The following is a 24,214-nucleotide window of genomic DNA, read 5'->3' as shown; positions in this document are numbered from 1 at the left end:
AATAGCTACACAGATTTTTATAAAAAGAAATATATATAATATTCCTGTATATAACCTGAAGCATCATTCATTGACCAAAGATGTCTAAATCTATACAAAATGCTAAAATACTTTTTCACCTCAATCCTAAATGTCTCTAGGGAAATTTGAAAATAAAGGGCTTAATAATGATACAGTATTTATGAGTTATTCAACTGGCAAACCTCAGCTTTTTAAAATGTGACTGTGTTTTTAAAATGTTAGATATCATGTAGGTGAATCATAAACCAAAGTCTGGAACTAACATCATAATATTTCCAGTTACCTGAATTTTACTGATTCCATTATTAAATTTTTCCTGTTTTTTACAGAGGAGAAAGCGGCGTACTGCCTTCTGTATTACTGACGCAGCCCTGTTTTGCTGGCTCATACATTCTTGAATTTCATGCTGACTTTTGATGATGCTATGATACTTCTGAGCAAATCTCTTTTGCTGTAATTTTGTTCGAAACCATCTCTGTTTGTAAAACATATAGAGATTTTCTTTACTTCAGGTTTTTAAAACAAATAAATACATATATACACATACATACACAAGTGAAATAAACAGAAGATTATATTGAAATATCTTTCAACCCTCCCCAGTGGCATTACTTCTCCACTCCACTGGGTGCAAATCTTCCAGTCCTCATTGGGTATGTGTCAATTTAACCCTGTACAACATAGCCTTCATTTCACAAATTATCCAAACTCTAGCAAGCTGTACGTGTCATTCTGCAATTTGTTTTCTCACTCAGTATTTTACATATAAGTATATGTTAATGTATGTAAAGAGAGTTATTATCCAAAATACATAAAGAACTCTTATAAATCATAAGAAAAAAGAATATCCAAAAGAGGAAAGGGCAAAGTATATGAATAAACAAAAACAACAAAAAAAAAACCACACACATACATTAAGAAAAAGCACACAATACACAGATAATAATTTGAATAACCAACACATGAAACATTTTTTAGAACTGCTAGCAATGAAAGGAAATCCAAAGCAAAAATGAGATGCAATTTGCCATTCATCAAAATAGCAAAAATCAGAGTCTTTAACACTACGTGTTGGCAAGAATGTAGAAAAACAGGTACCCTCAGACTTTGCTATGAGTATAAATGAGTATAATTATTTCAGAAAATAATTCATAGCTTTATTCCTGTGCCTTAAAACATCAACCTATTTCTAACCCGTCAAGCCATCCTAAATATGTCATCCTATAAGCAAAAGGCTACATATTATATGACCTTAGCATAAGGTATTTGGAAATTATTTATTAAGATAGAAAATTTGTAACAAAAATTATTCCATAGTTTTACTGCTGCAAAGGAAAAGCTAACCTGAATACAGATGACTGAATTAACTTGCTTGTTGGCATTCTTCAAAGCCATGTGAAGTTTATATGCTCTTTGAATTCTAAGAGCAGACAGGTGATAATATGCAGCTGCTGTGAAGTGAAGAAGCCTAATTCTGGTTTTCTGTTCTAAAATCTAAAAGAGAAATAAAAAATTAACCAGATATTTGACTCTTAGGACAACTGATCAATGTTTATTTTTGTATTTCCTCAATACCAAATTATGTAAATTAGCAATAAGTTAACTTTTAATTAAGATTATTTACATTGTAACTCAAAGTGATTATAATCCTTTACTATACAATATTTCCACATGTGTAACCCCTAACTCAGGGTATAAAAAGCAAAATTGTATTTTGGGCACCTTACTAAAGAACAGTATTTAATTTAACTAGACTACACAAAAACAGCTAATTAAAGCTTTGAATGTACTAACTATAATGAGAGAAGTGTAATGAATACTAAACTCAAAACAAATTACAGTATTCTAAGAAGAACTGCTAGAGATGGTCATAGTAAGTCAGACAAAATTATTCGAATCAATTTCTCCAGTTATTAGGCAGTCTTGCACAAATCTAGCACAAGACTCCTGTAGCAGAACCTCTCAATAGTGGCCTTTAAACTTCCAATTTATATTTAATGAACACAATATAAAAGATTTCCTTTTTCATTTCAAATTTTTTTGTCTTTGCCAGTGCTTCATATATTAGATGCCAAAAACATCATGAACTCTCCCAGAGGATTCTCTCTTGCTGAAGATGTGGAAGTTATCACAGGAACGGTAGCTCAGAACACCTCAAAGAGTTGCTTGGTGGTAGCAAATGGCTACCTGAATCACAACCTCCTTCATGTGTGGAGCTCTTCCCTCACTCTTCTTTCAGTTCCTTTGTTAAGATTCATCACAAGAGAAAATTTAGTTTGCATTTTTGGTGAGCATCTATGAGAAACAGGCTCAAAGAACAAAACTCGATAGCAGACAGTGATCTTGTTACATGGCTCTGCAGAAGCTGAATTCAAGTTAATGGTTATATTAGCTCTGAAATTATTCTCCAAAATCTAAAATTTCTTAACACAATTTAACATCAAATACTTTCATTTCATAGGACTGAGATATTCTACTTATAAATACTTACTCTTTTTCTTACTAACCAACCACGCACTAGTGCTTGCAGAACAACTGTAGATTTTTTTAATTCTACATATTTTATCCTTTCACACTTTCCATCCTTCCTGGCTCGTATATATCTCTGTATGGTCAAAGCAGCAGACTTTTGCCGAAGAAAGACCTGCCTTCCTTTGTATCTTCTAAAATTCGCTTGGATCAAACAAGCAGCTCGATGTCTCTATAAGGAAAAATGTGCAAGTGGCATTAATAGAAAGGCTTAATAATTTCAACCCATAGGTTTCTGAATTTCTCAATGTAAAATGAGATCGTATAATTGTGATTTTTCCTTATATTTTTAGCTTAAGAATGTCATATTTCATATAAAAGAAAAGGTGATGGTGTATAATTTCTAAACCTATATAGGTCTACAGCTAAAAATTAAATTTTTATGAAGGTGCAAGCCAAGGTCAATAGGTATCTGGTGCTCTTTCCCTCTCATCTTCTTGATACCTCTCATTGTGAGGGAGAAAAGAACTAATATTACCACAGGACCTATACATTTAATAAAAATGCTAGCAATGTAAAGAACAGAATGGGTATTGTAAACAGCTATCAGGGAAGCTGTTTGTTGCTTCAAGAACCTTAGAGTACATCTTAGCACTAGCACATCTTAGTTTCAATTACATAACATCTCCACAACCAAATTCTAAGACACCTGAAGAAGTATATAAATTAAAATGGGAACTAGGTTTGCCTTAAAACATAGATTCCCCGGCCAACTGGCCGAATGACCTTGGGCAAGTCACTTTCTCTCTCTAGACCTCAGTTTCCTCATTTGTAAAATAGGTATGCTAATAATAACTACTTCAGAGGGTGATTATGAGCATCCAATTAGCAAATATACACTAGTAGGTATAATAATAATGGCTATATAATAATAGTGAATATTACATGAATGTTGAGATTTATAAGTAGAATTTTAGTTTTGATTTCTTTAATAAAAGGCTATAGGTACTGCAGCTATTCTAAACTTTGATGTTAAATATTTTTAATAGATCACCAATTGTAGTTTAAAGACTATATTATTTTTGGGGGGGTTTCCTTTTTTTTAAGTTCAATAATTAACAATATAGTGTATTATTAGTTTTAGAGTTCAGCGATTCATCAGTTGCATACAACACCCGTGCTCATTCCATCACGTGCCCTCCTTCATGCCCACCACCCAGTCACCCCATCCCCCCCCACCTCCCCTCCAGCAAGCCTGTTTCTTTCCTATGCTTAAGAAGTCTCTTATGGTTTGTCTCCCTCTTTGGTTTCATCTTGTTTTATTCCTCCCAGGTTTTTGGTTTTTTTTTAACTAACCAGAATCATGCTGTATGTATTGTTCATGTGCTTTTTGGAGATGTTCTCAGCCTAGCACACAACTTTTATCCATTCTGTATTCCACAGAAATAGGTTGCTTCATCCTGCTGTTATAATTATTCCCACTTTTGTGCACAAACTTGGGTACAGGGGCTGAAATTTGAGGGGAACAGTGTCAATTTGAGCCCTTGGCAATCTGAGGTGAAGGTGTGTTGACTTGGCATTTAGCAGGGGACAGGCCGTGCACGCTGACTCGGGCAGGAGGGCAGCTGGACCGTGAATTTGGGACCCACAGGCCGATGGCATCGTGTGTGACAGGGACGTGGCTGGTTTTGTTAAAGACTATATTATTAAGTGTTTGACTTATAGTAGACAAAATATGCTACATCTATTAGGACTTCCTCCAAATAAATTATTTACTCTAAAATTAGTTACTTCAAACTTGGATTTGAGAATATTTTATAAATATACAAACAAAAGCATTCATAAAATATTTTTATGAGTGAATACAATTTTTAATTAACTGCAGTGATGTGTTTAAAATGTATAGTTAACAAAAAACAATTTTTGTTTCCTAAAATAATTCTTTGCAAAGGAGCTATTTTTTTCTTTCTGCACCTACTTTCATCATTAAGAAGTGTTCACGAGCTATTCTTCCAGCAAGTGTAGCTCTCCATTTTCTCTGAATGATAATTGTTGATGCTCTCACATTCAGAAACCTAAAAAGTAGTTATTGGGAAAGCAATTACAAATGTCTTTAATCTATTCAATAAGTATTTATTGTACACCTCACTCCCCCCCGCTAAATACTAGAGAAAGAAAACACAAGAAAGATAATGAGAATAAAAGAAAGTGGAAAAGTATAACTTATATTTAAATTGTAGTCATCAGAATTTTATACATACACATACACACACCCGGAACTGACACAATGAAAAAGAAGTTTTGCAATTAGCAATATTGGCAATATTTCAGTGATAAGAAATATGAATTTCTAGAATGAGAAAGAATTCTGAACAGGATCAAAAGAAAGTACAATTATGTAGACCTAGACAAAGCCTAGATAAAGGGGGTGCGGGTAGAAATAATGGCAGAGTATAAAATCTGAGTCATTGCAATTGAGTCATTGAGCAGACAGGAGGGGGTCACTAAGAGAACTTGGGAGATTAGAAGAGCATCAGGCAAACGAGAAATGGACACTTGTTTGAAAGGAAAGCTAGGCATCATGCAAATATTTAAAAAGAAATATTCTGTAAGTAGAACTGGAGAAAAACTTAGAAAGTGAGGGCCAGAGCTTAAACTTTAGGTGTCAACATGGTGTAATACATAAAAATTGAGAATGGATTTAACTTACATGTTGCCACATTTCTTAGAAAACAAAGCTGAGCATTAATAAGAAAAATTCAGCATTTTGGAACAGGAACTTAGATACTGGTCCTTAACAGCTGATAGCAGCAACTATATCTTTATATGGCAAGCCCTGAGCTTCTACCCATGGAATCTATCAAGAAACTCTTCTAACACTAGTGTGTTCTCCTAAAACAATCTTTAAAACCACCACTGATAACAATAATTCATCAATTCTGGTAACTGAAGAAAAATTCTTACACTATGAAATAAAAAATAATATCGATAATCTGATTAAGAGCTTTAGAAAAGGTGTTTCAAAGAAATGAACAAGGAATAGGAAAATACAATGAACATAAATAAGTTGGTAATTAGGTCTTCATCATTAAGGTAAAAGAGTGTGGGGGCTAAGTTAAAAAAAAAAAAGAAAAGAAAAATGAGTGAGAAAACACATTTTGCCAGTAGCTAAATTGGCAAACAAAACGGACCAATGCACTAATAAGGAAACCAATATTTTCCTGGATTATTTTATTTACTTCCCCTTACCCTCATCCCCATATGAAACCAAATCAACTTGAAGTACTTTTTACTGAATTATATCAAGGCTCTATCTCAAAAAATAAGATAGTCTTAGAGATATACTTTGTTACATTAATGGTGATAAGACCAACAAAACAAACCGTACAAGTTAGGCATAGCAAATATTTAAAAGAAAAATCAATAAGCACTATTATTTTATATAAAGACTTGGCTAACACACACACACACACACACACACACACACACACACACACACACACACACACACACACACACACACACACACACACACACACACACACTCCCCTCCACCCCCCAACAGCTATCACATATTACCGTGTTCTCTCCTGTTTGGTATAGAAGCAACCTTGAATGATTTTAACAGCTTTTAGTACACGTAGATATTCTTTATGTGCTTTCCAATACCTATACCAGGCTTGAATCTTGCAGGCAGCTTTCACTTTATGTAAATATTTCCTGGCTTTATAGCTCCTCCACACAGCCTATGAAACACATAAATATAACAAATATGCAATGAGATATATTTTCTTGTAAATTGAAAAAAATCAGTATTAAAGACAGCTAGTGTAAGATTGGTTAAGTAGACAAAAATCAATGGCAGAAATATAGTCATATAATGACTCTTCTTTCGATTAGGCTCATTCATTCCTGACACCTATGAGCCCTCTGAAAACAGAGGGGCTCACCATAGTAGGTGAGTATGTATGTACTTTATCACACATAACCTGTGGCTGCCTGAGAGCTAAGACTAATATAACCCTAACAAATATTTCTAAATTGTAATATATGTACAATGTCTGGAAAGCCAGATATGTGCATTGGCCTCACTATCTCAATCCATTTGGAAGAACAGAAGGAAAAGGAACACACTGACTACTCTACTTCCTGGGAAGGAAAGGAATCCTTCCCACCTCCCACCTTGCCTCCCTCACATATATCCTGGGTTTTGTGTCCAGGCTGAAGCAAATTCCTGAGAGCAACTCTCTATCAGAGGACTTCAGTTTTTCCAATTTCTGTGACCCTGAGGCTGACTAAATGTTTAAGTGACAATACAACTTATTAAGCCCTTAGCATTGTACTAAGCACTGTAGGTCCTTACAACACCATAGGTAGATAATATCATTACCTAATTTAGCGATGAGTAAATCCAGAGAAATTTAGTAACTTATTGATGTACAGGTAATAAGTGGAAAAGGTATCTTATTTTTTCTCTACAAATATTTCATGAAATGATTAAGATCCCTATTTTACAAAACAGAAACTGATGCTGAGGAAGAAGAGACGTGTTATACCACATGGCCACAACTGAGTCAAGATCCGAACCCGAGTTTGTGTGACCCAAAATACCTAAAACAAATACTGCAGCCACACCTTACATGGGGATCAGGATCCAAAGTCAGCTGACAGGCAAGAATTATATGAATGTCAAAATTACTCTTGTGATGTCCTTAACTTACTCGAAGTATATTATGTGTGGTTTTTATGTAAACAAATCTGAATATCAACATACTGGTATTCACACCGGGAGCCAGGCATCAATATTTCTAAAAGTTCCAAGTGATTCCAATGTGCACTAAAGTTTGAGACCACTGATTATATGTTAAAAACAAGATGTGTAAAATATAATTTTTAAATTTAATTATATACGAGAAAAATAGCCACAATTTCCTAAGATTGTTATTTTGGCTTTTCTGTCATTTCAGTTTATATATATATATATGTATATATATATATATATACATATATATATATATAACCCTAACTAATATATCCAATTAACATATTTCAAACATTAACTTCTTGGCAGCATTTGGAATTTGAGCATTCTTTTCTTCCTCCCTCAATCCTTGGTTTCTTGATACCATAAATCTTTCAGTTTTGCTTGTTCTCTCTTACTACCATGTTTTGGCTTCTCCTCTCAGTATTCTCAAATGTTGACGTTCTTCAGGGTTGAGTTCCAGGCAGGCTCTCTTCTCTTACTCATTTTCTACATTATTCCCGGGTGATCCCATCACCCCCACGACTTTAATTATCACATGTATGTAGAAGTCAAATTCTGAAATCTGTACTACTCTCCAGACTCCAGACAAGCACAGCCAACTGCCTTGCTAGACATCTCAACTGAAACATCTGTTAGGTACTTCATCATGTACCCCAAACTGAACTCATCATCAATCTTCCAATCTGCTCCTCTCCTTGCTCCCTATGTCAGAGAACGGTAACATCTGCTGAGTTACTTAAGCCATACACATGGCTTAGATGCTTGTTTATGCTCTATATAATGCAAATACTACCCTTTCCACTCAAACTAATCCTCACAATCCCATTGTCACTACACCTTACTAAACTATCTTTCACCTGACCTCATGCCAATAGTCTCCTGGCTGGTCTCCCTGCTCCCCTTCCAGTCCCTCTTCCACATTCCTGCCAGAGTAATTTTTTAAAAATAAAAATATGATTCTGGTTTTCTCCATTTTAAATTCTTCTAGAACTTCTTTTAATCCAGTAGAAGAGACTAAGCTTGTGTCTATGTCTTACAAAGCTATGCACGATCTCACTCCCGGTGCTGCCAGCCTAGTCTCCTATCATTCTCTATACTGCACCACACACACTCGCTCTCTCATTTCTGAACTCTGTGTTATCGCTTATAGCTGCATACATGCGAGACATTTTAGTGGGCTATTTTTAATTCATCCTTTGGCTTAACATCTCATTAAATGCCACTTGTCCTGGGAAGCCTTTTCTGAGCACTGGGACTAACTTAGGTTTCCCTTCTTTATGTTCCCAGCAACATAAACCTCTCATTTTGTTTTATAATTAAGCTTCCTTGCTCAATTAAGTGCTTTAAGGACAGCAACTAAGTATATTTGTCTATGCCAATCAACCATGATAGCATTTGAGCACATTGCCAGCACTGGACATTTATTTGCTGAATGAAAACAGTATATCTAAGTTCAACAGCAAACCAACAAGATACCAACATATCACATCGAGGTTCAAAGCCCAGGTATGAACAGGTAGAAAATAAATTGCTGAAGTACCTAGATTCAATTCCTGGATTTGCCTCTCCCTACATTAGCAAGTTATTTAACCTTTCTCAGTTGCTTCATATTTCAAAAGAGATAATACTCTACACCTCACCCACTGATATATGTATGTGTGTGAGAAATGCAGATACAATATTTTTGTTATATAGTATATATTTTACATATAACAATAATAATTAATGAAAAAATTATATAAAATTGCTTTGGAAACCAAAGTCTAAATGCTCTGAATAAAGTACACATGTCTATCTAGCTTAAGTGGTCTTATTAACAGATTGGTAGGGGAATAAAGTTATCCCATTTGGCCTAAATTTTGCCAAATCTCACTTTATCTTAGCGTAAATTTCTCACTTAAAAAAATTTTTTACTCCGTAGAGAACTCCCATTTATCAAACTATATTCTCAAAATTAACACCTATTGAAATGCATCAAGCATATAGTGATCACGTTCAGAAGAATTCCAGTTCTGTGTTGTATTAGCTGAATTATTATTAGTGCCCTTTTCCCACTCTCAAAAATGTTCTGTTTTGGAAGATAAATGAAATGGTTACATAAATGAAGTATTATTCTTTATGAACTGCTTAAGTTAATTTTACAAATTCTAACAAATATTGGTTAAAGAAAGAATTCAAGCTTTACATTTAAATATACAAGTACCTGGATTTTTATGGTGCTATCTTTAATTTTCTGAAACTTCCGTTTCTGTATAAATCCTCTCGTTCTAGCTTGAATAATGATAATGCTGCTCCTAATTTGTAAATACACTTGTCTTTGATGTTGTGCAGACAAAGAGGCTCTGTGGTGATTTTGTAAAACCACTGCTGCCTTCCTATACAATAAAAACTGTCTTCTTGTTTGCCACGTCCTGAAATACTGCTGGAGGGTCACAGCCGCTCTTTTCTGCTGAAGAAATCTTCTCCGATACACTGCCATCTGAAGGAAGGACTGAATTCGCAGGGCAGCACACATCTGCATTTCCAATTTTCTTGTGAGCATTTCACAAAAAGCTTTTTGAGTTGTTACTGCAACCTCTCTTTGAGGATACTCTGCCTCCTGGGAACAAGCCACTAGAGAAGCTCTATGCCACTTCTGAACCCTAAGTGCCGAGCTGTGAACAGCTCCATGCAGAGTTTCCATTCTGTGAGGGCAGAATGCAGATTGTTGGGCCATGGCTGCCATGTTTGCCTCCGATAGGTGTCTCAGCGTCTGTCTAACTTTCATGCCTCTAAAAGCAGCCTGAATAATTAGTACAGATTTCTGAACTGCTAAAAGTCTTTTTCTTTCCATTTTTACTCTGACATATGACCTATAATAATTCTGTATAACGACAACAGCAGTTTTCTTTGCTTGATAATCAAGTTTGGCCCTGTGCATTCGGTAGACTGACTGAATTAGTGTGGCAGCCAGGTGCATATGCTGGATATCCTTTCGCACCTCAAAATCTCTGTATGGAGACTGTAGACAAATGACTGCTTGGGTGTGCGCTGCAGTTAGCGTTCTGTATCGTCTTTGAACAAAAACTACTTTTGCTCTCAAGTGGAGATAACGCTTCCTTATTTTGGAGGCTTTAAAATGCTTCTGAATAATAGTGGCAGCCTGATGTTGTTCCTGAATCTGTTTCCTTATGATCAAGTCGGGGAAATCTGCCTGAATACAGGTTGCTGCTTTCCTGAGGGTATCATGTTGAAGAGCTTTCTTTTTATTTGCTCTATATCTTTCCTGCATTACTTTTGTAGCCCACTGAATCTTTTGGTAAAATAGATACTGCCTATACATTTTATATGTGCTTTGTATTATGATAGCAGCTCTGTGTTTTTCCCTTAAAAGTTGTCTTGCCTTCATTCCCTTATAGGCGGCCTGAATGACCAAAGCAGAATGTCTTTGTCGGACATAATTTTCTCTTTGCAATTTCGCAGCCCTGTATGCTCGGTAATGTTGCTGAATTAGAACTGAGGCATGTTTCCAAGTCTGAAATGTAACATATGTTCTGTGCATTCTGTAAGTGGCCTGGATGAGAACTGCAGCCCGGTGCATCTCCTGTAACTTCTTCTTTGCCACCAGCCTTCGGTAAGATGACTGGATTGTAATGACTGCCTTCTGTAATTTTAAGAATTGGTGCAAGTGATGCTTGGCACAAATGGTGGCCCGATATTTCCTCTGAACAAAAATAGCAGCTTTTTTGAGGGAAATGAATCTTTTCCTCATCACTAAAGATCTAAACCTGCTTTGAATAAGGGTTGCAGAGGAATGCATATTTTTCAAATGTCCTCTAGCTTTCATCCCCCTAAAAGCAGCCTGAAGGATCAGAGCAGAATGTCTTTGTCGGAGATAACATTGTCTCTGTAGCTCTGCAGCCCTGTTTGCTCGGTATTGCTGCTGGATTATGACTGAGGCATGTTTCAAGGCCTTGTACCTCACATATGCTCTGTGCATTCTGAAAGCTGCCTGGATGACAGTAGCAGCCCCGTGCATCTCTTGCATCTTTTTCCTTACCATCCATCCTCTGTATGATGACTGGATTTTAATGATTGCCTTTTGTAACTGCAGGAATTGTTGGAAGTAATGCTTTGCACAAACAGTTGCACGGTATTTTCTCTGAACCCAAAGAACAGTTTTCCTGAGAGACAGGAATCTTCTTCTCACCCTGAGAGTTCTAAATCTCCTCTGAATAAGAGTTGCAGCTAAATGCATAATTTTTAAATGTTGTCTAGCTTTCATCCCCCTAAAACCAGCCTGAATGCGTATGACGGAATGCCTTAATTTGTTATACTTTTGAAATTGTACGTTTCTTTCCTTCACTGCCCGGTACTTTTGCTGTACTGTTTTTGTTACCTTCTTTAACTTACTAAAATAGGTTTGCTCTCTGTGTCTTCTATAATATGACTGAATGAGTGTGGCTGCACTTTGCATCTTTCTGAGAGTCTGTCTAACTCTTATTCCTCTAAAACTTGCCTGAAGAACAGTAATAGCTTTCAAAATTGTCAAGTACTTTGCACGCTGAATTTTACCTTGACAATATGCTCTGTATCTTACCTGAATTATGACAGCTGCTGTTCTCATTTTATGGTATCTCATTTTTGCTTGATGCATTTTAAACACGGCTTGAATAACAGTGGCTGCCATGTGCATGTGTTGGATTTGTCTTCTTACTCTAATACCTCTATAAATGGCTTGAATTTTAACTGCTGTCTTCTTGAAATTAAGATATTCCTTACGTTGATGGCTTGCAATTTTAATACCTTGATACCATCTCTGAATTATAACAGCTGAAGCTCTGCAGGTTGCATAGTTTTTTTTGGTTTTGTAAGCTCTGTATGTGGACTGTATGGTGACTGCTGCTTTGTTGCACTCCTTTATTTTTTTTCTTACTCTCATACTTCGGTAAGCTGACTGTAAAATGACTGTAGCTGCTCTGGTTTTCAAATACAACTGACGCTGTTTCCTTCCAACACTATAAGCCCTATAATACATTTGAATCAGACAAGCAGCTTTTTTCACGATTTCCCACGTCTTCTGTTGCACATACATTCTATAGTATGACTGTATGATGACAGCACATGCGTGTTGCTTTTGAATCCGCCTTCTCACTGTTTTTCCCTTCCATGCAGACTGAAGCGTCAGTGCTGCCTTACAGAGCGCAATGTACTCCATGCGTTGTTTCTTTCCTGTAGTCCATGCTCTCAGATGTCGCTGGATGACCAACGTGGCTGTTTTTAACAATCTAAACTGTTTCCGGGCTTTGGCCATTCTAAAAGCAGACTGAATCCTCACTGCAGCTTGATGTTCCCTTTTGATCTGCTTTCGAACTTTCCAGCCACGATAAGCAGATTGGAGAGAAATCACAGCTGCCTTGGTCTTTAAAAATTGCGTTCTAACACCACGAACAGTCCTGTATGTCCTGTACCATCTCTGAATCTTGATAGTAGACTGAAGCACATATTGATATTTCTTCCTTTTACTATAGCCTCTAAAAGCAGTTTGAATTTTAAGAGCAGCTATAGATTGTTGTTTGATTAGCTGGCGTACTTTATAACCTCTGTAAGCTGCCTGCACACAAGTAACGGCTCTTTTGACTTGCAAGAAGTTCTTCCTCTGACTGATCTGTGCTTTGTATGCATGATAGTAGTTCTGAATGACAACAGTTGCTTTATAAATTTCCAGGTAGTGCTGCCGTGTCTTTCTCATTCTGAAATAAGACTGTAGTGAGACAGCAGCTTGTCTTTGCACCCGCATCTGCTTCCGAACCAGGTGACCTCTAACAGAAGCTTGCAGTTTGATACAGGATTCCCGCATCTGTCTGTATTCTTGTCTCTCTAGTGCAGCCATTTTTGTGGACCGGTACTGTCGCTGGATACATAGCGTCGCTGCTCTCAAATGTAAATATTGTTTACGAGTTTGTTTCATCCTGACAATTGACTGTAACTTTACTGTAGCACTTTTTAGTCTCAGAAATTTTTTTCTGGAAATATAAGCTCTGTAACATGATTGAATTTTTATAATGGATGTGAGGATGTGAATAAACTTTTTCCTGGCCTGCATCCCTCTATATGCAGACTGTAGAACAATGACAGCAGAACGTGTTTTCTGGTAAGATGCCAGAACTTTCTTTGCTAAAACATAAGCTCGAAAATGAATCTGAATTACAAGGGCAGCTCTCTTTACCTTCTTATATTTCTGTAATTGTTGCTGTTTTCTTACTTGTGCCTGCAATTTGGTAGTAATTTTCTTAAGGTTTAGAAATCGAAATCTGTCTTGCCTCATCCTCCAGTAGGACTGAAAAACACAAGCAGCTCTTGTTTGTCTATGTAGATTGCGAGCTCTCATCCTCCTGAAAGCAGCCTGCAGTCGGATGGCCGCAGCCCGTTTCTGCAAATAGCTGGTGCGCTCAGTCTTTCCTTTCAGATAGGCTTTGTAGTACTTTTGAATGGTCAGTAGAGCCTCTTTTTTTCTTTTATATAATTTTTGGGCTTGAACACACCGGAATCTTGTCTGAATGATAACAACACAAGATCTAATGTGAATATATTTCCGTAATTCTTGGTGCATTCTATACCATGATTGTATGACAAGAGCAGATTTTTCTTCTTTAGCTCGTTTCCGGCCATGCCATTCTCTAAAAGCTCTTTGTAATATTATTGTAGCTTTTATTTGTAATTGCATTTTACGTTGCTTCCATCTTCTGAACATAGATTGGATTATGAGACATGATGATTTTAGCATCTTATACCTCTGTTCATCATGTTTTCTTCTTAAATAAGCACACCAATGTCTCTGAATTGTAACTGCAGCCCAAAGATGTCGTTTGTAAGAAGTAACAGCAATTATCATTCTTATCCTAGACTGCAGGATGATTGAGTAATATTTCAATTTCAGAAACTGTTTTCTAGTGGAATATCTTCTCCAATACCTCTGAAAAAGGTAAGAAAGGACACAAAGTAAAACACATAACTTTCTGTACTTAACACCTCTGCAAGTATTAATTTTTCTAACCTTTTGCTTAAAAATAAACATGTTAAATTGAAAAAGAGTATTATTTTTGGAAAATACTTGTCTCTTTTGTTTGTAGTCTAGTTTCTATATCGATATAGCTATAGCCAATTCAGAAATCCTTGTCTCAATCCTAGTGGTATTTATATTTGTATTCCAGAGACAAAAGAAATGTAAAGCAAGTTTATATTCTAATAGAATAACATATAAGAAAATAGTCAAAAATAAAGTTATAGTAATATTCTGCTATCTATTGATTCTAAGTAATTTCCTATGACTGTATCTTTGGATTTTGTATTTTCCCCTTAATAGCAAGGCTGCTAAACTATCTTGTAATGATTGGAAAGTGTTATGTGAGGGATCCTACACAGGTCCAATAATATAAACACAGGAATCTGAGAAACAAGTGAGCTAAATCATTCTTAGTCATTTTTTTCATTAAGAATTAAATTACTACTTCTTCATAAGTTTAGGAATTATAGACACATAGTCAAAAAGTAGAATTCTGAAAAGATATGAGAAGTGATAAACCATTTATCTCTTGAATAGCTAAGGTTGCTTTCTTCCCATACCACCCACATTCCCTAACTCCTTCGTCCCTAACTCCTTCGTTAGGGCAAGAGTGGGGCGAGAATTCCCTACTGCACCTTACTTTCTCTTATATAAGTGAAACAGTATAGGGGCTAGGTACTTCTGCCTCCTGGAGCACTATAGCCATTGTTATGCACCTGTGCCTGGTCCAAGCACACCTACCCACAGGAGAGGAGAGTTACGAACCCTCTGAGTTTTTCCCAACAGATACTGCCTTATTCCTTTACTATGTGTGGATTGTGATTTTGTTCCTACTCTTCAGCCTGATGAGAAATAATGAGTATATACCACATTACTATGAAGAGATGCGTAAGTAATTAAAACATTTATCCAACTATATTTAAGCATATTAATGCAAAATGGCATTGAAAACTGTAAGCTTGATGCAAATGTGAAGTATTTTATTAAGCTGCCTCAAAAAAGTAGGGAAAAGTAAAGCAGATACTATTCAGAGTTGCAGTGGCCATTCTCTTTTCTTCCCTCTAGACATTCATTTGTGAAACCTTCAAACTCAAAAATCAAAATGTCAGTGTGGATAGTTTATTCTACACTCTGATAATCGTTTGTTCTGAATACTGTTACCAGTGTCTGTTACTGAAGCATCAGTCAGTGTTGATATGGATCGTGGGAGATAAGTTCATCCCCTCTCATCACAGTAGAGATTTAGCAGCACTGCCAGGGTCTATTAAAACTAAGTAGCTTTTACTAAAGAGCATTACATATAATTTTCTTTTCTTTTTTTTTTTTTAAAGATTTTATTTATTTATTTGACAGATAGAGACACAGCGAGAGAGGGAACACAAGCAGGGGGAGTGGGAGAGGGAGAAGCAGGCTTCCCACTGAGCAGGGAGCCCGACGCGGGACTCGATCCCAGGACCCTGGGATCATGACCTGAGCTGAAGGCAGACGCTCAACGACTGAGCCACCCAGGCGCCCTACATATAATTTTCTTACTTCTCACAAAAACACAGTAAGTTAGCATTCTTTGTTCATCTAAAGAAAAGAAAACTTATGATGTAAAACTTTTTCCAAAGTCACATAGCCAATATCAACCAAGAGTTGATACTGGGGCCTAGATTTTAATATCTAATAAGGTGCTCTTTCTTCTCCACCATAGATATCTGTGGAAGATTGTTTTCATAGCTCCAATTCTTCATTTCTCCCTTTCTCCACAATGTTTGCCATATTTTGTACTTCCTCTTACTAAAGATACAGAGTCTTTGCTTCATCTCAGCTAGGGTAGTCACAGAAAGAACACAGCATACCAGTGTAACCAAAGATTTAGCTTTCTCGCCAGAGAACCAAACAGGACAGCCTTAAACACACCTGTAGAGTCCCAGGGAGACTGAAGAGAAGGGATAGCTCAAGAAAGCAATCCCTTAATGTTATGAATTCTTGGGTTCACCATTAAGCTGTGTACATGTGGGTCTGACAGCAGACTAGCCTTTGAGTACTGAATTAAGAAACACAACACCACCTAGATCCCAAACTGGTCACTCGGTGACATACGCATGGGACTGATACAAATATCACTGTAAACACTTTAAAAAAGGAACTGATGTTGAAGCCATACCCATAGAACATTGATAAGAACTTGTGGCCTGAGCCCAACAAGGCAGACCACCTCATAAAACTAAAATATCCACATTCACATCACTTTTAAAATATTCAAGATATAATTAAAAATTACTTGGCATAAAAATAAAAGGAAAATTTCAACTTGCATAGGAAAAAACAATCAACAGATGCCAATGAAGATGACCTAGACATTGGAATTACCTGACAAAGACTTTAAAACAGCAGATGTAAAAATGTTCCAAAAGTTGAAACTAATGGGAGAATAGAAAGTCTCAGTAAAAACATCAAAGATACAAATAAGATCCAAATGGAAATATTAGAACTGAAAAACACAATAATCAAAAAACAAAACCAAACCAAACAAAAAACCAACTCATTGGAATGGCTCAATAGCAGAATAAAGATGATAAAAGAATATACTGTAAGATCAATACAAATTATCTAGGCTGAAAAAGAAAAATGACTTAAAAAAGAAATACCTCAACAAACTAAGAATAGAGAGGAACTTTCTCAATATGATAAAGAACATCTATTCAAACCTATAGCTAACATCAAACTTAACAGTGAGAAACTAGATGCTTTTCCCTTAAGATCTGGAATAATGCAAGGATGTACCCTCACCACTCCTATTCAACACATACTGAAACTCCTGGCTACTGTAATAAGAAAAGGATATAAAAGGTATACAAAAGACAAAAATAATAAATCTTTCTTTGTCCACAGGTGACATGATCATCTATGTAGACAATCCAAAGAAATGACAAAAAAACCTCCTGGAACTAATAAGCAATTACAGTAAATTTGTAGGATATAACACCATTAACATTATTAGCAAAAAAAGAGAAACACTTCAAAATGCATCTAAATATCCACAGTATCTGTATGAGGAAAACTATAAAACTCTAATGAAAGAAATCAAAGAAGATCTAATTAAATGGAGAGATGTATCATGTTCATGGGTAGAAGACTCAATGTTGTCAGTTCATCCCAACTTAATCTATAAATTCAATGCAATCTCAATCAAAATCTTACCTAGTTACTCTGTGAATACCAGCAAACTGATTCTAAAGTTAAATGGAGAGGCAAAAGACCTAGAATAGCAAACATATTATTAAAGAGGAAGAAAGCTGGAGGACCAACATTATCCAACTTCAAAACTTACTATAAAACTATAGTAATTGAGACAGTGTGGTATTGGCAAACTAATAGACAAACAGATCACTAGAATGGAATAGGGAGCCCAGAAGTATACCCATGCAACACAGTCAATTGATCTCTGACAAAGGAACAACCCAACTGAGTAAAGGATAATTTTGTTTTCAAAAAATGATGCAGAATAAGCAGACAACCATATGAAAAAAAATGAATGTAAGCACTGACTCTTTACCTTTCACAAAACTTAACTAAAATAAAGCATATATCTAAATGTAAAATGTAAAAATCATAGAACGTATAGGAGATAACAATAGAATATCTAAGTACTTTGGGTTTGGCAATGGATTTTTAGATATAATGCCAAAAGTATAATCCATGAAAGAAAAAAAATTGATGTCAGGCTTCATTAAAATTAAAAAGTCTGCTCTGTGAAAAACTGTTAACAGAACAAAAAGATAAGCCACAGACTAGGAGAAAATATTTGCAAAATACATATCTGATAAAGGATTTGTATCCAAATATACAAAGAACCCCTAAAACTCAACAAGAAATAAAAAATGGACAATAAGAATTAAAAAAATGGGCGAAAGATCCAAACACATCATGAAAGAAGATAAACATCTGGTAAATAAGCATATGAAAAGATGCTCAACATCATATAGCATTAGGGAATTACAAACTGATACAATGTGATGCCAATATACATCTACTAAAATGGCTAAAATCTAAAACACAGAACACCAAATGCTGGCCAGGAAGTAGAGCAACAGGAAGTCTCATTCACTGCTGGTGGGAATGCAAAATGGTACAGCTACTGTGGAGAACAGTTAGACAGTTTCTCACAACCTAGTTTTATCATATGATCAGGCAATCCCACTCCAAGGTAACTATCCAAAGAAGTTGAAAACTTAGGTCCACAGAAAAACATGTGCACAGATGTTTATAATACCTTTATTCATAACTGCCCCAAATTAGAAGCAACCAAGATAGCCTTCAGTAGGTGAATGGATAAAAAAAAAATACTGAGGTACATCCTACAATGGAATGTTATTCAGTGATAAAAACAAGTAAGTTATCAAGCCAAAAGAAGACATAAAAAAGCAACTTAAGTGCACATTGCTAAGTGAGAGAAACCAATCTGAAAAGGCTACATACTGATGGATTCAAACTACAGGATGTTCTGGAAAAAAACAAAACTATAGAGACAGTAAAAAAAAATCAGGGGTTGCCAGGAATTGTGAGGAGGGGTGGAATACAGAGGATTTCCAGGGCAGGATTTTGATCAAACACACATAACGACACCACATAAACAGTGAACCCTAATGTAAACTATGGACTTTAGTTAATAATAATGAATCACTAGTGGTTTATAAATGGTAAAAAATGCACTACAAAAAAATAAAGCAAAGCAACAGAAATGATAAACATCTGCATTAACAGCATAGAATATTATTCTCATCTGTTGTTTAAAATATTTATGATTGAAAGCAAAAATTATAACATTCCCTGATGTGATTTTCATTGTATGTAGATGTAGTAAGCAAGACAACTAAACATAAAAGTGGGAGACGGGGCACAAAGGGACTTAGACAGTAGTAAGTTTTCTATATTCAAGTTTAAGTAATAAAATATTAATTCTAAGTGGATTAAAAGTTACATATACTGTAACCCCTAGAGCAATTACCAAAAAACAAAACAAAACAAACCTGTACAAAGGGAAATAGAAAGAAAACAGACTAAAGTGTAACACTATCAGGTGTTCAAAGAATTGAAAATCCAGGAAAGGAGAAAGGGAAGAATGAAAGAATGGAAACATTCAGAAACAATAAAAAGATAGACCTAAATTCACAAATATCAATAAATGCTTGAAATATAAATAGTCTAAACCACCAATCAAAAGACAGAGATTTTCAAAACATAAAAACTAAATCCTGCCTAGATTTCACGTCCTACATAATCATGTAAGTAATTAACAAGTAAAAGGAAAGAAAAAAATATAACTTCCAGATGACAGTCAAGTCCACAGCCAAGCTGGAGTAGTTATATTACAGCCAGCAAGGTAGACTTCAAAGCAAAGAAAACTATGAGGGATAAAAAAGAACATTCCATAATGATAAAAGACCCAACTTACCAAGAAAACAGAACAATTTCAAATGTGCATGTGCCTAACAACAGATAAACAAAGAACTGAAAGGAGGAAAACATATCCCATTACAGTTGGGAGATTCAAACACTATTCTTTTTTTTTTTTTAAAGATTTTATTTATTTGAGAGAGAGAGAATGAGAGATAGAGAGCACGAGAGGGAAGAGGGTCAGAGGGAGAAGCAGACTCCCCGCTGAGCAGGGAGCCCGATGCGGGACTCGATCCCGGGACTCCAGGATCATAACCTGAGCCGAAGGCAGTCGCTTAACCAACTGAGCCACCCAGGCGCCCTCAAACACTATTCTTTTACTGAGAGAGCAAACAGAAAATCAGCCAGGATATAAAAGAACTAAATACACATCATCAACCAAATAGATCTAACATTTATAGAACACTTCACACAACAACAACAGATAACATATTCTTTTTAAGTACTCAGACCATTCACCAAGACCAGGGATCAGGAAACTTTCTGTAAAAGGCCTACAGATTAGGAGAAAATAGTCGCAAATCACTGACAAACAATTTGTCTTCACAATATGGAAAGAACTCTCAAACCTCATTAAGATAAGCAATTCAATTACAACAATAAGCAAAAGATTTCAACAGATACTTCACAAGATACCCTAAAGAAAATTAAGCACTTGAAAACATATACATCATTAGTGATTAGGGAAATGCAAAATAAAACCAAGATTAGATACCACTACATATCTAACAGAACAGCTAGAAAACATTAACATCACAGTGTTGGAAGATGTGGAGCAATGAGAACTCTTATGCACTAAGGTAGGAATGAAAACTGGTATAGGCACTTTAGAAACCAGTTTGCCAATATCTTATAAGGTTAAATATACACTCACCAAATGACCCAGCAATCCCACTCATAAATATTTACCTTAAAGAAATGAGATCACCTAAACCTGGGAACAACACAAATATCTTTTAACAGGTTAATATATAATCAAATTGTGGTACCTCCATACAACAGAATACTACTCTGCAATGAAAACAAACTATTGATACATGCAACAACTTAAAGGAGCCTCAAAGGCATTACGCTGAGTGAAAAAAAGTGAGTCTCAAAAGGCTACATACTATATGGCTCCATTTAGGTGACATTCTCAAAAAGGCAAAACTGTTGTAACAGAGAACAGAGTTATGGTCACCTAGGGCTGGGTGTGGCTGGAGGAATGACTACAAATAGCAGGCAAAAGTTTTTCTGGGTGATGGAACTGTTCTGTAACCTGACTGATGTAGTGATTACACAAATATGTACAGGTGTTTAAGTTTATGGAACTGCACATCAAAAAAGGTCTATTTTACTGAGTGCTAATTTAAAAATTAAAATTTTAATTAACGTTAATTAAAAATTTTTTAATCTAAATTTTAAAAAATGTATCATACAGATAAAAACAAAAATATTTAAGACCTCTTGCATCAAATCATAAAACCAAGTTAGGAGACATTTAAACAAGACCAAAATAAATAGGGAATAGATACCATGTTCAGTATTTATTAGATCTCAATCAAATTCCAACACTTTTAAACTTCAGATTCTAAATGTATATCAAAATGCAGAAGAATTAATAAAAACTTCTTTTAAAAAAACAAAGAAGGAGCGGGGTGCCGGGGTGGCTCAGTTGGTTAAGCGTCTGCCTTCGGCTCAGGTCATGATCCCAGGGTCCTGAGATCGAGCCCCACATCAGGCTCCCTGCTCCACAGGAAGCCTGCTTCTCCCTCTCCCACTCCCCCTACTTATGTTCCCTTTCTCGCTGTCTCTCTCTGTCAAATAAATAAAATCTTTAAAAAAACAAACAAACAAAAAAACAAAGAAGGAGGACTTATCTACCAGTTATTTGGCTTTCATGTAAAGCTAGAGTACAAGGCCCAAAGAAAGACAAAAAAGAACAATGGAACAGAAAAAAATTCTAGAAACAGAAGCACAGATATAAGAATATTTGATGTATGCTAAAGGTGGTATAGTAATGAGGCAAGGATGGTTGTTTCAGTAAATCGAATGAAACAACTGGATATCCATCCATATATAAAAAAAGAAAAAATAGTCCCCAATACAAATCAGGAGAGATCTCAATGTGAAAGATAATACATTAAAGCTTTTAGGATATACTGTAGAAGAATATCTTCAAGGCCTTGGATTATGGTACACAAAAAACACTAACAATAATAGAAAATTAAGAATTTTCATTTCATAAAACAATAAATCACAGTCTAGGAGAAGGTATTTATAACACCCAAATCCAACAAAATTCTAATAACCAGAATATTCAACATCTCTTACAAATCCACAAGAAGACAAACCATCAAAATGAAAAATTGAAAAAGAGACCTGAAATAGTTCACAAGAGAAGATTTCCAATTTAAAAAGGTGTCCAATTATCAAGAAAATGCAAATTAAAACTACTCCAGGATACTACTACACAACCACCAGAATGGCTAAAATTAAATAGACAATTTCCTAGTATTTATTTACCTGAACATGAAGTTACATGAACACTCATAAATAGCTGGTGTGTATTACAATTGCTTTACAAACTTTTTGGCAGTATCTATGAAAACTGAAATCTATACACTCAAAAAACAAAGAATTGTACTCATAGGTATATATATCAAACAAAGTGAATACATTTCACACCAAAAGGCACATTCATAGAAGCATTCATTACTCATAATAACTCACAACTGGAAAGCCAAATGTCCATCAATAGAAAAGATAAATTACAGAATATTATAGACTGAAAGTTAAACAACAGTTATACTCAACACTGATAAATCTCACAAATTTAATAATGTAGAATAAAGAATTTACATGGTTTGAACCTAGCTACATAACATTCAAAAAACAGGCAAGACAAAACTATAGTGTTTAAAGAAGATGTATAGAAAAACAGTCTATATTAGAATAATGGTTATGGGTAGTGGGGAGGGTTAATGGATTGTGAAATGGCTTCTGAGAAGCTGACAATATTCTATTTCTTGATCTGGTAGTGGTTACATGGGTATTAACTTTGTGAAAAACTATCAGGCTCTACATATGTGTTCTATGCAATTTTCTATATGTAATATTTCACATTAAAAAAAGGTTCAAAAAAAGATAATTTATTAAATCAGAATCTTTCATTTATCAATAGTAGTAGCCAGACACAAAAATTTCCAAATTTATAAAATAGATAAAATTATGGGGTGAAGCTTCAATGACATTTACATAGGGTAAATTTAAATAGTACACCTCTCTGTTGTTATTAAAATAGGATCTAATAACATAAAGAATATGTCTACTATGTAAAGTAGATATGTTAAAATTTTTTTTACTATGTAGAAAACATAGGCATTCTATACATTATAGGTAATATTTTGTTATATGCCAACTAAATGGGCTACAGAGGAAAACGTGCACACATTTATCCCAAAATAAGTTTCCAGGACCCATAGTAGAGATTAAACAAAGAGCTTGGTTGAGTCTGCGGATATACAAAGTAAAATGGTGCAGTATGTCATCATGTCCCATGGAGCATAAACCTCTAATAAAAAACAAAGAAGACAGAACAGGTAAAGAATTAGACTTCAGAGAAAAGGAGGCATCTCCTTTTTTGAGCCTTATGCTGACTATAGTAAAGAGTTTTGGAGGTAGTAGGAAGGTATTAAATATTTGTTCAAGTACCAGAAAAATTTGAAAGCCTAAAATAAAATTGAAAACTTTGTATTTTACTTTCTTCCTTAAAAATGTCATTAAAACTTTTTAAATTCAAAATACCAGGATACTATACCTGAATAACCAATGCTGATTCATTTTGAACTTTTTCTAGTTTTTCCTTTTTTAACATTAATAATTTTCTCTGTGCTAAGAGTCTTCGCCAATATTTCTGAATGGTCAATGTTGCATTAATCTCCTTTTTCAATCGTTGTTTAGTTAGGAAAGTGATTATAGCTGATTGAATAATTCTTGCAGCTTTGTCTCGCTCCTAAAAAAAAAAAGCAAATATGAATCAAAAGCTTAATTACTTAAATTTGTAAGAAGATCATCTATTAAATATTAATCAAATTGATCCTGAAAATAAAACATCCCCCAGACTTAAGATATGCTTATCTTTGGCATATAGATACTTCCAGGAATATTTAAAGGTCTGATAGGTGGACATGCATATATATTTATATGATGGAACAAAAATTCCTAGGAATATAATCCTAAGATAAAGATTACAGACATGTTTGATTTATCACAGATCCTCAATAATCAATATAAAGGCAATTTAAATGTGGTATGTTTCTTAGATTACGGCCCAAAGAATTCATGCTTGATTTTGAAAAAAGCAGTGGGCCATATGGGGAAATAAAAAAGAAAAAAGGAGACCCTAAAATAAACAAAATGCCTTACAATTGTATTGCTTTGTAACAACTTGAACAAAGGAATTTACAAAAAGGGAGAAGCAGCAAAAT

General features: G+C 35.1%; 1 protein-coding gene across 5 annotated transcripts in view; it reads right to left on the bottom strand.

Annotated features, from left to right (window-relative positions):
* Window positions 1-24,214, bottom strand: part of ASPM (assembly factor for spindle microtubules) — a 64,159-nt gene that overhangs the window by 8,785 nt on the left and 31,160 nt on the right. For 4 of the 5 annotated variants that reach the window (XM_027613549.2, XM_027613547.2, XM_027613550.2 and 1 more), the window contains exons 17-23: window positions 23,545-23,739; window positions 9,459-14,210; window positions 6,070-6,236; window positions 4,469-4,565; window positions 2,513-2,722; window positions 1,366-1,515; window positions 305-496 (exon numbers count right to left, since the gene is read on the bottom strand). In XM_027613549.2, the coding sequence (XP_027469350.2) occupies window positions 305-496; window positions 1,366-1,515; window positions 2,513-2,722; window positions 4,469-4,565; window positions 6,070-6,236; window positions 9,459-14,210; window positions 23,545-23,739 (5,763 nt within the window). The remainder of the gene's footprint in view (window positions 1-304; window positions 497-1,365; window positions 1,516-2,512; window positions 2,723-4,468; window positions 4,566-6,069; window positions 6,237-9,458; window positions 14,211-23,544; window positions 23,740-24,214) is intronic. The other variant, XM_027613552.2, reaches the window with a different exon arrangement.

This window comes from Zalophus californianus, chromosome 10 (assembly GCF_009762305.2).
Source record: "Zalophus californianus isolate mZalCal1 chromosome 10, mZalCal1.pri.v2, whole genome shotgun sequence".
Classification (NCBI taxonomy): domain Eukaryota; kingdom Metazoa; phylum Chordata; class Mammalia; order Carnivora; family Otariidae; genus Zalophus; species Zalophus californianus.
This window is presented reverse-complemented; position numbering and strand designations above follow the sequence as displayed.